This window comes from Carassius auratus, chromosome 27, assembly GCF_003368295.1.
Source record: "Carassius auratus strain Wakin chromosome 27, ASM336829v1, whole genome shotgun sequence".
NCBI classification, from domain to species: domain Eukaryota; kingdom Metazoa; phylum Chordata; class Actinopteri; order Cypriniformes; family Cyprinidae; genus Carassius; species Carassius auratus.
In genome coordinates, this window is record NC_039269.1 from 7,707,085 (window position 1) to 7,722,403 (window position 15,319).

The window sequence follows — 15,319 nt, forward strand, 5'->3', positions numbered from 1 at the left end:
TTGATTGCTTCTATTTTATTCATTTGTAAGATGCTTTGGATGGAAGCATTTGCTAAATGACTAAATGCAAATCTGTGTTTATATCTATTATAAAAAATGAAAAATAACTAAACTCAGCTCCGCTTTACATCAGTTTGTTATTGACTTCCATGTCTTGAATTAAAATAGTTAAATGCACAGCTAGACATACATTATCCCTTGCATACACACACACAGCATATATATATATATATATATATATATATATATATATATATATATATATATATATATATATATATATATATAGTTCACTTCATTGATTTGCACTATATCTGTCATTTACCTTGCGCTGCTTTATTTAACTTTATTTTTAACTTTTATTTTTATTATATGTCTTTTTTTTATAATTCCCTTATTGTATAATTGTATCTACATTTTATATTTGATCTAGTTATTTTTTTTAGGCTTTAATGTTAATGTTATCTGTATGCACCGGGGTCTGAGAGTAACGCAATTTCGATTCTCTGTATGTATGTACTGTACATGTGGAAATTGACAATAAAGCAGACTTGAACTTGAACTTGAATATACACTGCCATTTAAAATCTTGGGATTTTTTATGTTTTTTTTAATTGAGTCTGTTATTCTCATCAAGGCTTTATCTATTTGATCAAAATACAGAAAAGTAAGTTGGGGTAAGTAAGCTGATTTTTTTGATGGCCTGAAGACAGAAATTCCCGTAATCTGAATAAAGGTTTGGAAAGCAAAGAATCAGTAAAATTGCATTCAAGAAACAAGGAAGCCAATAACCACAAACACAGAGATAGAGGATCTAAATACAAATAACAGCTGAAAAGACTTTTTTATAAAAAAGGAACCAAAAACTTGGATATTGCTACAGTCACACATGGGACATAAGAATGAAAGTTCAAAGGGGTCATTTATAGCATTTCCTGAGATTCATTTCTAATGTTTTATTTAAAAAAATTTTTTTATCATAATTTAGAAGATTTTATCACATTTTCTATCCTGTTTTTGATCCTCTGCAGAATGGTTTGTTTTTGTATTTGCAGTGCACATTCAAGACTCACAAGTAAATGGACAGATGGACGCTGCTGTGACATACTCTAAAATCAATATAGGTAATTTGGGTTAAAAATCCATAAATAATCAGTAAGGCAAGGCAAGGCCAGGCAAGGCATGGCAGGTTTATTAAAGTGCTTTACATAAAAGAAAGTAAAATAAAAAATTAACAAAAATAAAATTAGGAATTTCAAATTTGAAAATTATTTGACAATCTATTTAAAATGAATTTAAGTCAGTACAATCATTTCGGGTTGCATGAAATACATGCAATTCATAAAATACAGTGCAGTCAGTTCGGACGTCACACTGTGCTAATTCAATAAATGCACAGCACAGCTAAACAGATGAGTTCTGAGTCTAGATTTAAAAGTGGCTAATCTTTTAGCACATCTGATCTCATCTGGAAGCTGATTCCAACTGCGGGTCGGTCAGTCACTTCATGCCTCATATGTTTTTAAACTGTGTCGGCTCCCACACTTTTCACTCTGGCCTGATTTGAGGGGAATAATGGTGCTGTTGGATTCAGAGCCATCAGAGAGTTATGGCAGATGATAATCTTTAAAATGTGTAGTGCTGAAAAAAAAAAAAAAAAAAAATCGCACATGAAAAACAGTGACCAAATTTGTTGCTAATTATGGCTAATTAGTTGGAAATGGTGACATCCACTGAACAGTATGCAAGACAGAACACATCTGAAAAAAACGAGAAGAGGTGCTGAACAAAAATACAACTAAAGTCGTCCAGAACAACAGATCATTTTGTAAGCACCAAAAAGAGGTGTCTAAGGCTCTGTTACGGGGGCTGGTTAGGTACATACATAAGAGGACATAGAAGATCAACAAAAAGGTATTTTATTTAGAATATTCAGGAGACAGGAAACTAAATCCACATTAGCTCAAAAAATAAACCTTAACGAGAATGGACAAAATGCTAAACAGAAAGAAGACTTTAAATAAGGCAGCTGATGAGGGGAAAACATGTGGAGGGAGTTACTAACTAATAATGACTAATGAGATAATTAATCAAAAACCATATAAACAAACAAGGCAGGAGAAAGGGAATCATTAAAAAATAAACCAGAACAGATCATGACCATAAAAGGCCCATCCTCTTTGTACTGTATGCATTGTTAGTATTTTTGGGCAATATAATTTGGAATCCCTATCATGTAACTTGTCTCATGTGTCAGGTAACAAATTATTTGGGCTGGTAAATGATTAACATTTTTAATATAATTAATTACATGATGTGGTGATTAATGAATTTCACATCACATTTGGAGAAATTACTCTGAAAAGATCATTTAAAGTCATTGTTGTGTACAGCATAAAACGGAGATTACAAAAAGTAGGTTTAGCAAGAATTATTTTGTTTGATAAAATGTATTGTGTGTGTGTGTGTGTATGCTCTTGTTTTTGTGACATATCAGGACACAACTCCATATAAAAAGTGTGACGTGACATACAGCCAAGTATGGTGACCCATACTAGGAATTTGTGCTCTGCATTTAACCCGTCCAAAGTGCACATACACAGCAGTGAACACACACACACCGTGAACACACACCCGTAGCAGTGGGAAGCCATTTATGCTGCGGCGCCTGGGGAGCAGTTGGGGGTTCGGTGCCTTGCTCAAGGGAACCTCAGTCATGGTATTAGGGGTGGAGAGAGCGCTGTACATTCACTCACTCACAAAGCTCCCGTTCCACCACATCCCAAAGATGCTCTGTTGGGTTGAGATCTGGTGACTGTGGGGGCAATTATAATACAGTGAACTCATGTTCAAGAAACCAATTTGAAATGATTCGAGCTTTGTGACATGGTGCATTATCCTAATAAATATATATATATCATACTCCATTTCATACAGTCGATTGATGACTAACATGAGGCAAAGCAACAACTCACTGCATGATGGAGCCTAGAGAATTTCCCTAAAATTCAAGAATTCCCATATGAGATTGTGTCTCATATTTACAATCACATAGTTAAGAAAGATCACACGAGAAGTAGGCTAAGTGCAATATCACATGAGTGCAAATGTGATACTCATCTCATACAACATTTAAAAAAAACAAGTTAATATTGAGCAACCCACAGAGGCATTTCATTTCTTAATCCATGTTTTGAATGAATTTGGTGAACCATTTGGCTCGTTCAGACCGATCGGTGTATGACAAAGTACCGCGAGAACGATTCAAAAGCATCTGCTATCTAAAGCTCTTGCGATACTTTGATGTCACACACTGATCGGTCTGATGGTGATGATCCACTTTAAGTGGAACAAGCCTAATGATTCAATGAACCATTCATAAAGAACCCTTTACTTCACTCCTAAATGAATCAGCCATTTGAAGGAATCGAATGAATAAATTAATCAAGGACTTAAGACATTTACCACCACCTGCATACCCATCAAGTGCTGTAAAGCTTGTTTTAGTCACCACTTTCCCATGTTTATGAGATTAGTATAAAAAACAAAAGATGAGATGGATTTGTAAGCAATGTCTGATTACTGTTAAAAATAACCAGCTGTGATTTGTCTAGAATAGAACAGGCATAGCGGTATGTCCGGTTAATGGGGATCGGCCTTATTAAACAACTCAAGCCCTCTTCATGGAATAAATCTTTAATTAAGCCAGCAATGGAGAAGATGTAAATCAGGCATAGGTCTTGGATATCAAAGAGGACTCCCACAATGACTGAAAATGCAAAGCTTCTTCGATATGCCAATTCTGGTAGGTCTGCTGGTGCAAATTTATCTGGTGCAATTCTACTCTCTACTCAATGTGTTTAACTTTGAAAACCTTAAGAACAACATTCTAAAGCCTTATGAAACAAAAGCCCAAACATCACGGCTGCAGCAGTTACTTGGAATCCCATGGAAGGCCATTCTAGAGTGGAAGCAAATGTTTTCCGATTTTAATTAAATATTACCAATACAAACTTTTTTTTTTTCATCAACTACATTAACTTGCAGAGATTAATGTTTCACCTCAAGGCTACCTAAGTAAATAAAATCAATGATATAATTAAATTGATTTCATGAGGACTTTAACTTCAAGCCTAGAGGCAGTAGTGCATTCCTCTGAAGCAGTTGTGGGATGGCATCAGTAACCCAACCACAGTCAATCTACACTGGGAGTTCGAGCACAACATACTGTATAGACCATACTTCATTGCGAGGAATAACAGAGGGACCATTTCTGTGTGAAAATTGTCATGTCCACCACAGCTGAGTTTCATCTTCCCTTTTATTTACTTTCTATCTGAGACTGAGATGTCTAATATTGAAACACCACACTCTGTTCCTCTTAAGAATTCCTACTCCTAATGTGCGTGTTGCCTTTTTTTTGACCCAAATGTATTGTTACGTGCTAGCTTTATTTTTCTTTAAAGTCTAGGGGAACTAGGCATAGCAGTAACAAAGTTTTGGAGAGAGAGAGAGAGAGCACAGGTCCTTCTTATCTCTAGTCCCAGTAACACACATCCCAAAACTAGTAAACTTAGAAAAAGTATTTATTGAATCAAAAGAAAAAGGATAAGAGGAAACAAACTTCAGGAGGGGGCAAAGGCCAACAAAACAAACAAAAAGGTTTCTAACTCAGTTTTAACCATAACTTACCTAAACATTGAAACAAAGAGTAAATAAATAACAAATAAAATTCCCTTTCTCCCTAACTACCCATAACCAGGAGAAAAGCAGATTCAAACAAAAAATGGCACCCACCTCCCTACAGGTTTCCTTAAAAGAAAACCTTAAGTTCTAAACAAAACCATAAATCTCAAACTATATCTACAATTGCCCCAATAGTTAAGAGATTTCCACAAGATAAGATGATGCTATCTGGAACAAGGAGAAAAGAAGTCCATGTGGCAAGTTGGCATCTGCAACCCTCTCTCTCCCGTTGTTGTGAGATGGTGCTGGCTTTATATGCTGACGTTCTCCCGACTGCAGCCAATCAATGGAGCTGAGGTTAATGGGCAGCAAATCAACGACAGGTGATCCCAATCACCAGCATGAGCATGGTGGCAGTAGACATGAGGAGAAACAAAAACAGACCACAAAGCACATTAAATGATTACAAATAAAATACGTCTTTGGACGCAACAGTATTCATAAAATACAACTATAGCAGATGTAACAAAAAAATTACTTTTTACACAATTACAATTGTACAATATTTCCAAGAGTGAAAAACATTCAAAATGTTTCTTAATGTTTGTCTGATCTAAAATGTTTTCTTTAAATGTTTCCAATTTTTTTCTTTTTTTTTTTCTTATAGATTCATTTTTTTATAAAAAATGTTATCCATAGTCTTATCTTGTTAACCATAAGAGTAATTGATGTTGGTAACAAGTTTTAATGAATACTGTTGTGGTGTTTCAGGAAAAAGGAAGCAAAACTTGGATGTGACAGTGTCACACGTGGACTCAAAAATGTAGCTTTATGAAAGATTTTTTATAATACAAAAATCCAGAAGTAGTGAAACAGGATACCAGCAATCAGCAAACATACAGGGACTTAAGAAAAAGATTTACACAAAAGTGTATGGATACAATGCTCAAAAACACACCGATATCCCTCACAACATCACCAGTCCTTCAAGACATATCATTAAAAAAAAAAAATGTAATCAGCGCTCTAAGCATACTGTAAAGTGCTCTACGCATACTGATAAACAAAATGAAGTACAGAAATGGTTTATATAAGTTCAATGGCTGTAACTAATAATCTTGCAATAAACAGTTGAAAAAATGTTTACACTACTGATTTTTATTTATTTAAGCAAACAAATACAATTAACAAAAATTAAAGCTACATTTTGACCAGATCTGATACTGCTCTATTTAAACTTTTTGTTAGTTTTTCTGTTTCATTATATAGCTGTGACTGAAATACAAAACATTTTGTTTCAGTTTATACATAAAGATCTTTGTACATTTAAATACCTATAAACCTTAGTTTACACACACACACACACACACACACACACACACACACACACATATATATATATATATAATTATTATTGGTTTCCCGTCAGAGTACACACATCACAGTCACGTCTACGTAATTGTATTTTTTTTATTAAGAGACTTCTCACTTGCCCAATCAGACTGTTTTAAGGTGTGGCCTTAACTCTATAAAACCCCCAGCACTCAGTTCACAATGATCAAGGTCTGAAACTTAGACTGAAAAGGACAAGAAGGTACATACAAAAAGGTATGTACTATTAAATGATGTTATCTCTGAAATGCTAAACTGGGGCATAAGTGCAATTTGGTCTCCCTTAGCAAGCTCAATAATTTCTCTATAGACTGCATACTTTTATTGATTTATTGTTATTTTTGCAGTTGTTTATACAGGTGGAAAGTGCCTTTTCACCATGCCCTCAACAATTATATTTAAATTCATTTTATTAATAGCTTTTATGGTTGCACTTTATTTTACAGTACCTGTACTAAAATGTACTTATAGTGTACTTACAGTGTATTTATCTAAGAAAGTTCTGGTAACACAAGGTAACTACATGGGGTAGGGGTAGGTTCAGGGTTAGTACCTAGTTATTACATAGTTATTGTGATTACTATAATAAGTACATAGTATATACATGAGGAACAGGACTGTAAAATAAAGTGCTACCACTTTTATTATCTTACACTTGGCGTAATCTTTAAATATTATTAAGGCTTATTTTGTCAACTTTTAGAAAGATGTCGGACTCGGAGACCATTGAACTGGCTTGTCTTGGCCGCCCTTTTCAATTAGGAATGCTTTATGACTGCCGGAGAGATTGCCTCATTCCAGGTAAAAAACATTTCCAGTATTTCAATTAGCTTAAATTATATGTTTACCAATGTTACTGATTTTTCTGTCATGACAAAATAAACAAAAACTACACAAAAGTCAAAGTTTAGGTTTATAGTGAAATAGATTAATAGTTTGTGATTATAAAACTGTTAGTTTCTAATGCAAAAGAATCATATTTCAAGGACCATTTATGATAGCTTTGCATTTTTTATATATAAATTTTATTTTGTTAATATTATGACTATATGTTATTATTATTACTTGAAATATTACTGTGTGCACTGTGATAAATGTCCAGGACACTTCAGGATCTTTTTAATTTACTCTGAATGAGTGATGCTTTACTTAACTGAATTGTGGATGCCACTGACATTGCTTGAAGAAGAAGTTCAAGCACCAACATAAGTGTTAGCCAATCAGATGCACCATAAACACCATAAAATTAATGTGATTAGTTGTTGTCACTATTGTTACATAACCACCCATCTAGGGTTGGGGAGTTAGTAACAAAATGAAAAAAAAAAGAAACTTTTAAATTAAATTAAATAATTGCATCAGCACCCAGCTTCAGACTCACCCTCAATCAACTATTGATGCTGATGCCCTGTGTGAATGTACCGTAACTGAAGGGGCTGCTATATGCTTGCTAGGGATTATTTCATCATTATGTTATCACGGACTCGCTCTTTCGTATCATACAAACGCAGCCGCTGCCATTTTGCGATGATAGTTTTGTACACTGTAATTGATTACAAGATAACAAAAAAACTGATAAAATCTTAAAGAGTTTTTTTGTGTATCGCAATTATTTAGTGAAAGTGACGTGACATCCAGCCAAGTATGGTGACCCATACTCAGAATTCGTGCTCTGCTTTTAACCCATCCAAAGTGCACACACACAGCAGTGAACAGACACACACACTGTGAACACACATCCGGAGCAGTTGGGGGTTCAGTGCCTTGCTCAAGGGCACCTAAGTCGTGGTATTGAAGGTGGAGAGAGAACTGTACATGCACTCCCCCCACCTACAATTCCTGCCGGCCTGAGACTTGAACTCACAACCTTTCGATTGCGAGTCCGACTCACTAACCATTAGGCCACGACTTCCCCATTATGTGGTGAAATGCCATGAAATAAGTGGTATGACTGTACCATATCCCAAATATTAGTCTAGTTTGAACTTACCTCTTGCTAGCAACTGCTCTCTTCACTTTGCTTCACTTTAGTTTTTATTAGGTGGCCTTAATTACTATGTAAATACATTTAAATTAATAATTTGATACAATGCACTTATTCTGTGCATACATGTTTTTACATTGTACTTATATTTCAAAAAATACCTGCATGTGTAATGAATTTCTGTAATACATTTATAATTACACTGCTGTCCCATTCCTGACACATTAACCCACCCTTAAACCGATCCATCCATACCACTAAAGCAGTCCCTAACCTAACCGGTATCCCACCTCACCTGAAGCAAAAGTGTTTTGCAATACAATATGAACACAATAAGTACATTGTAATTATTTCTTGAAGTAAGAACATAGTAGTTAAGGCCACCTAATATGACAAGTGACCCAGTTCTACCTGTACCTTGAATCTGATTGACTGAGAGGTCTTTCCAAGTATGAGATATTCACCCAATATTACCACGGGAGCCACTTCACCATTTGTATCACTCAGCTTGCAGCACTTTAGAATTTCTCACAGTGATGGCCTAAATAATTTCTTGCCGCTCAACAGAGCAACATACAGTACATATAAAAACTTAGATGTGTTGGATCACAAAATATCAGGGAGTGAGATTTATTTGATTGTGATGCGAATATACACCTTCAATACCATGACTTAGGTGCCCTTGAGCAAGGCACCGAACCCCCAACTGCTCCCCAGGCGCCGCAGCATAAATGGCTGCCCACTGCTCTGGGTGTGTGTTCACTGTGTGGGTGTGTTCACTGCTCTTTGTGTGTGCACTTAGGATGGGTTAAAAGCAGAACACGGATTCCGAGTATGGGTCACCATACTTGGCTGTATGTCATGTCACTTTCAGGAGCATTACAGTGAAGCTTTATGCTTGATTTATTTGTAACACATCAACCTCAAAATCTTTTCAGCTTTCTCTTTCTGAAAATTGTATGGCGTAGCAATATGAGAGCAACCAAAATACTATCAAAACACTCCAATGCAGCCCCAATCATGCGAAAGATAAAAAGCCGCACAGGAAACAAAAACCTCTATAAATTATATATAACTTGCCAAATGCTGGCCAAAACACAGAAATGTCGATTCGCACAGGTCTAATATTATCACAGGACCTCTGTGTTCAGTGAAAAATAATTTTTTAACATTACAAATTACAGACATGGGTGACTTGCATGGGATTAAGATCACAATGCAGTTTCATGCATTCAGAGTTATTTACACTTAAAGAGTTGGATTCTCATGCTAAGAAAAAGGACAATGTTTCATAAAACAATTGACAGTTTAACAGCAGAACCAAAGCTGGTTTGAATATCCACTGAGGAGAGCTATATCTTTGTTAAACTATCCTTTCATCTAATGGCGGAAAATAATTTAACTAAAATCACCATCACAAACACATGCTGTTCCCCAATACTAAATACTATTATTAAATACTAGTATTATTTATATAAAAAAATATTTATTGAATAATTGTATCTAATAAACAACTACAACAGCCATCATAAAAGTTGCTAGGAAATACAGTTAAAAGTACAAAGGCAGGCACTGATTTACAGCATTGAAGTTACATAAAATATAACGTGATTATATTTTACCATCAGCCAAAACCATTTGTTCTGGAATAAATAATAGAGCAATGAGACCAAAGACCAAAACAAATTATATGTACTTTTTAACCACTTAAGTTTAGAGACATCAGAGCCAGCAGCAAATTCCAGCAAATTTCAGCAAATTTTTAAATAGATGTTATCTTTATTAACAAACTGCATCTTTGAAGATTAAACAAGTGTTTATTTTGTATAATTATATATTTATTCATTTATTCAAGGAATAACCCTTTGGGATGCTGAGATGCTGCAGAAGAATATTAATGTACGGCCACAGCCAAACACTGACTTTAAAATTATTGCCACAGATTCAAGTGAAGACAAAATCAGTGCTCTTAATGTCACTGCATCTCTTGAAGTCAGCTTTTTGGGTGGATTAGTTAGTGTCAAAGGATCAGGAGAATATCTAAATGACAAGAAATCATCTAAACATCAGTCTCGAGTCACGTTACATTATCATACAACCTCACGCTTTGAGCAGTTAACTATGGAGCATCTTGGGGCAGGGAACGTAAAGCACTGCAATATATTTCAGGAGGGCTCAGCCACACATGTTGTTACGGCTCTACTGTATGGAGCTCAAGCATTCTTTATTTTTGATCGCGAAGTTTCGTCCAATGAAAACCATCAAAAGATACAAGGTGAACTCCAAGCATCAATCAAAAAGATACCTTTCATATCAGTAGAGGGCAAGGCATCTTTGAAAATGACTGAAATGGAACAAGAGAAAATTGACAAGTTCAGCTGCACTTTTCATGGAGATTTTGCTCTGGAAAACAATCCAGTCTCTTATACTGATGCCATCAAGGTGTACTCGGAGCTACCAAAACTGTTGGGAGAAAATGGAGAGAATGCTGTGCCCATGACCGTGTGGCTTTACCCTCTGAAAAAACTAGACTCAGCAGCCGCTCAGTTAGTCAGGGAGATCAGTGTTAGCCTAATACGACGAGTCCAACGAATCATGGATGAAATGCACAACTGTGACATTCAGTGTCAAGATCTGATGAGGGACAGTATTGCCATTCAATTCCCTGAAATCGCAGCTAAGATCAAAAAATGTAAAGACCTCTGTTCAGATTATAAAATAGTTTTTCAGAAACATCTCTGCAGGGTTCTTCCAGCCATAAGGGGTGGAGGTAAAGAAGAACAGGAGCTTGCTGATACCCTGAATGACAAAGAAAGATCCCCATTTCAGGGTGCTCTGGTAACCAAGTATCTAAATGAGCGAGAGCGAGAGATGAACGTTGTTAGATCGTACCTTGACATCATGAAAGATGTTCCTGCTCTTTCATCCAGCAACGAATTGGACAAAGTTGTCTTGAAGGCATCCAATAACAATGTGATAGCTTTTGCACTCACCTCCTTAAATGAAAAGGAACTTTACCTTTCAGACATGGAGAATTACCTGAAGGCACAATCTAGTAACAATGGAGAGCAAATAAGTTATGATCAAAACTCCTCAAAGAAGACAGAAAAATGGTTTTCTTCAGGAGATGCAACTACATTGACCAGGGAAACCATACAGGCCTTCCTAGATTTCAAGGAAGCCAATAAAGGAAGAACCAACATTGAATTTTGCATTGCATCAATCCCGGATGAACTCAGCACTGCCTCTTCAATTCATGTTTATGAAAGAGGGAGACTCATCAGTTCACAGTATGAGCTTCCCTCAAAACCACCAATGCCGGTATTCTTGAGTGCTGAGCATGACTGCATACATCTGCAAATCAAACCTCCTGACCGCGGTGTAAGCTGTGTGGACTCGTACTGTATTTCATATCAGTCTGCACAGAGCTCTGAATGGACAGAGATGTATACTGATGGGGTTTCAGATCAGGTCACCGTCAAGCAGTTAAAACCACAGAAAGAGTATTGCTTTACCTGCAAGGCTGTGTGCCGTCCAGGAGTAAGTCTGACAAGTGACACAACATCCTTCTTCAGGACTCGTCCATGTGCTCCTCCTGGAGCACCTACAGTGAAACAAGTAGAATCTGAGACGGCAACTGTAGTCTGGGATGTTCCTACATCTGTGGGTGAGGATGTTCTGGTCACCGGATACGTGTTGGAGTTCAGAGAATGCGCAAAGGATCAGGAACATGAAAAACCTTGGAAGTCTGTCAAATCTACAAACAGGGAGTGCACTCTTCAGGGACTGAAACAAGACACGGCTTACACAGTCAGAGTTTTTGCAAACTGTGGTAATGATGGAGTGAGTCTCCCCAGTCCTGAAACTGTGTTTTCAGCCAGTTTTAAAGTTAAAGAAACAAATAAGGATGGGAGTGCATTGTTCTTGAATCAGTCTCAACGAATAAAAAAGGCCAATCCAACAATCCATTCACTGAACCTACACCAAAAAATGGCAGAGAAAGTAAGTTTTAATCAGTATGTTTTCGGAAGAAAAGTGGAGGATGTGAAAAACAAAGTAATTCTTCTTTTGGGATCAACAGGTGCAGGAAAAACCTCTCTCATCAATGTGATGGTCAATTACATACTAGGTGTAAAATGGCAGGATCCATATCGCTTTAAATTAATCAATGAAGTGACCAATCGCACACAGGCCGAGAGTCAGACATCTATCGTCTCATCTTTTGAGCTGTACAATCAGCCTGGGTTTCAAATTCCTTACTCCCTCACAATTGTAGACACACCAGGATTTGGTGATACAAGAGGAATCGCGCACGATAAACTGATTACAGAACAAATCAAAAGCTTTCTCTGTAGCCCTTTGGGAATCAATCATATTGACGTCGTCTGCTTCGTTGTCCAGGCCTCTCTCGCCCGCCTTAGTGCCAACCAGAGGTACATCTTTGACTCAGTCTTGTCCATTTTTGGCAAAGACATCGCAGATAACATCTTAGTTTTAGTGACATTTGCAGATGGTAAAGACATCCCAGCTCTAGAAGCCATCAAAGCAGCAGATCTACCCTGTCAAAAGAATAAAAAGGGACAACCCACCCATTTCAAGTTCAACAATTCAGCTGTGTATGCTGAAAAAAAAACAGAAAAGCCTACAACCCCTCACAACGATTCAGATGATAATGATGATGATGATGATGATGGTGATGGAGGAGATAAACTGACAGAGCTTGTCTGGGTAAAAACGTTTAAACAGATGAAAGCTTTTTTCAAGACACTTGGGGACATTGAAAGTAAAGATCTGACAATGACTATAAAGGTCTTGGAGGAACGAGAGCGTCTTGAGAAAGCCATGGCAAGTCTGACCCCTCAAATAACTGCTGGTCTTTCTAAAATGAGTGAAATCAAAAAATTCAAGCAATGTTTGGAAAGTGAGAGTGACAACATGGCACAAAATGAGAATTTTGAACAAGAGGTAGAGGTGATGAAAGCAAACAGAACCCCTGTGAACTGTTTTACCATGAACTGCAACACTTGCTTCTTCACATGTCACTCCAACTGCTTCCTCCCTGCAGAAGATGCTGTGAAAGATTGTGCTGTGATGGAGAATGACCACTGCATTATCTGCCCTGAAAACTGCCATTACTCTGCTCATTCAAGGGAAAATTTCATGTGGACATATGAAACAAAAATAGAGAAAAAAACCATTAAAGAGCTAAAAGACAACTTCATGGCTGCTAAAGGAAGGTTCATGGACTCGAAGCAAATGCTTGATGCACTTGAAAACGAACTCCATGGAATTGAGGACAAACTAATGAAGCTGATTAAACTGTCCTCTGATTGCTTAAGAAGACTAGATGAAATTGCGCTGAAAGCAAAATCTCTCTCCACAGCCGAATATCTTGAAATCCTGATTAAAACCGAGAAAGAGGAGAAAAGTCCTGGCTTTGAGGACCGCATTGTTGGACTCGAGAAGATGAAACAAGAAACCCTTATCCTGGAAAAGATTGCTAAAGGAGAACGTTTGATTGAAAGGGAACGCAAGATCATGGTGGAGAGAGAGAAGCGAATGAAGACTGTTTCCCAGAAAATTCTGAAAATCAAGAAAGCTGTTAGTGCCTTACAGACAGAGAGCAATCAGGAAACATACGATCAAAAGGATGCAAGTGCCTGACTCGATGACCAGGAGATGTCCTAAACAAAATCAAAGCTGATTATTATAAGAGAATTAGGATTTTTTTTTTTTTTTTTTTTTTTTTTTTTTGCTTAACATGGTGTTGCTCAACAAACACGAATGCTTTATTTGCATGTGGATCAAACTTTATCAATAAAAGAGAACATCAATAAAACGGAATTTAAGAGTAATTTTAAGCTGTTTTTTGTCTCTTTAATGATGCATGCTTTTTTGGCTTAAATGCTTTGTAATAGTTCTCTTTAAATGTTTAGTCTTCTGAAATCATGCAAACATTCAAATACTGTAAAATACTATAATTTTCTATTAAAAACAATGCATGATTTCATGATTTTACTTCAAGTTTGGGACCTTCCCTTTAAACACACTATTGCTCACTAACAGTTTATTAGCTAGATAATTAGCTAGCTCATACTATGTTATAATTCAGTGAACTGAAAAGAAATCTATGGAGATGAACACATGAAACCCTGTTAGATAACCATTTTAAAACATTTTAAGATTACTTGATTTGTTGGCTTGAAAATGATGTAATTCAATGATGTTATGTGAACAAATAAATGCAAGCAAAAGTGGACACACTATATGCATTACACATAAAATGTTCTGAAATTGATGTAAATATTCTAATCAGATTATTATGAGAATATATATGCAATAAAATGTACCTGGGAACCTGGGTCAATCCTGTTGTACAGTACCTTCTGAGATCTGCAAAATATAAATAAACATAAAATTATATGTGTTTTTTTTCTTTTGTAATTTAAGTATTTATGTAAAAGTGTATGACAGACTTTATGCTTTGTCAAGACAGGTAGCACAGATTTTTTTTTAAAGTCAGACAAATTAACAAATAAATAATAGTGTTTACAAGCTCACAAAATGAGTGTTATAGTATTTACAAACAGATAATATTGTTTTTTAAAACAACACTGTATACTGTATAAAATACTATACTATATAAATAATCTTTTTCTTAAACTAGCTTTAATGCTGTCTTTACCATCAGGGTTTCAATCAGACATTTTTTCCCCCTGCAATACAATGTATTTCCTCAAGAGCAATGTTAGATGGCGACAAACTATCATCAGAGAGTTAGAAATGCAAACCAGTCTCTGTTCACATAATGGGACAAACTGCATTATGAGTCCTTGAAGAAAAGAAGAGAAGTACAGTAAGTACATTTTTTTATTTATTTATTTTTATTATATTTAACCAGGAAGGTCCCATTGAACTACACTATCATCAAGATGTCCATCAGAAAATACCATTTTAAAAGAAGTACATAACACCACACAATAAACAAACACAAAACACCAGTGTCTAAAAAAAACAACACAAATCATATCCAGCGTTTTAAACATTTACACAGTTCTGTAAAAGTAAACTTTAAAATGTTTTATTTTTAAACAAAGCGTGAGATGGTACAGATTCCATATGCAATTTATCTTGAAGCTCATTCAATACACAATTTAAAACATCATTTTTTATATTTCTCTTTTTTATATAAAAAAATATTTCCAACAATATCATTCCTCTTTGCCATTAATATTACAGTTACAGTCTAGACTCTGC

At 35.9% G+C, this 15,319-nt stretch overlaps 1 protein-coding gene across 1 annotated transcript; it reads left to right on the forward strand.

Annotated features, from left to right (window-relative positions):
- The first annotated feature begins 6,249 nt into the window (after positions 1–6,249).
- Positions 6,250–14,332, forward strand: LOC113045294 (uncharacterized). Its single transcript, XM_026205570.1, has 3 exons — positions 6,250–6,294; positions 6,782–6,879; positions 9,918–14,332. The coding sequence occupies exons 2-3, from the start codon at positions 6,786–6,788 to the stop codon at positions 13,724–13,726; spliced, it is 3,903 nt and encodes a 1,300-aa protein (XP_026061355.1). The 5' UTR covers positions 6,250–6,294; positions 6,782–6,785; the 3' UTR covers positions 13,727–14,332.
- The last annotated feature ends 987 nt before the right edge of the window (positions 14,333–15,319 follow it).

Coding starts and splice junctions, on each gene's coding strand:
- LOC113045294 (XM_026205570.1), top strand. CDS start 6,786: ATGTCGGACTCGGAGACCATTGAACTGGCTTGTCTTGGCCGCCCTTTT. Junction 6,880..9,917: donor GAGAGATTGCCTCATTCCAG/GTAAAAAACATT, acceptor CATTTATTCAAG/GAATAACCCTTTGGGATGCT.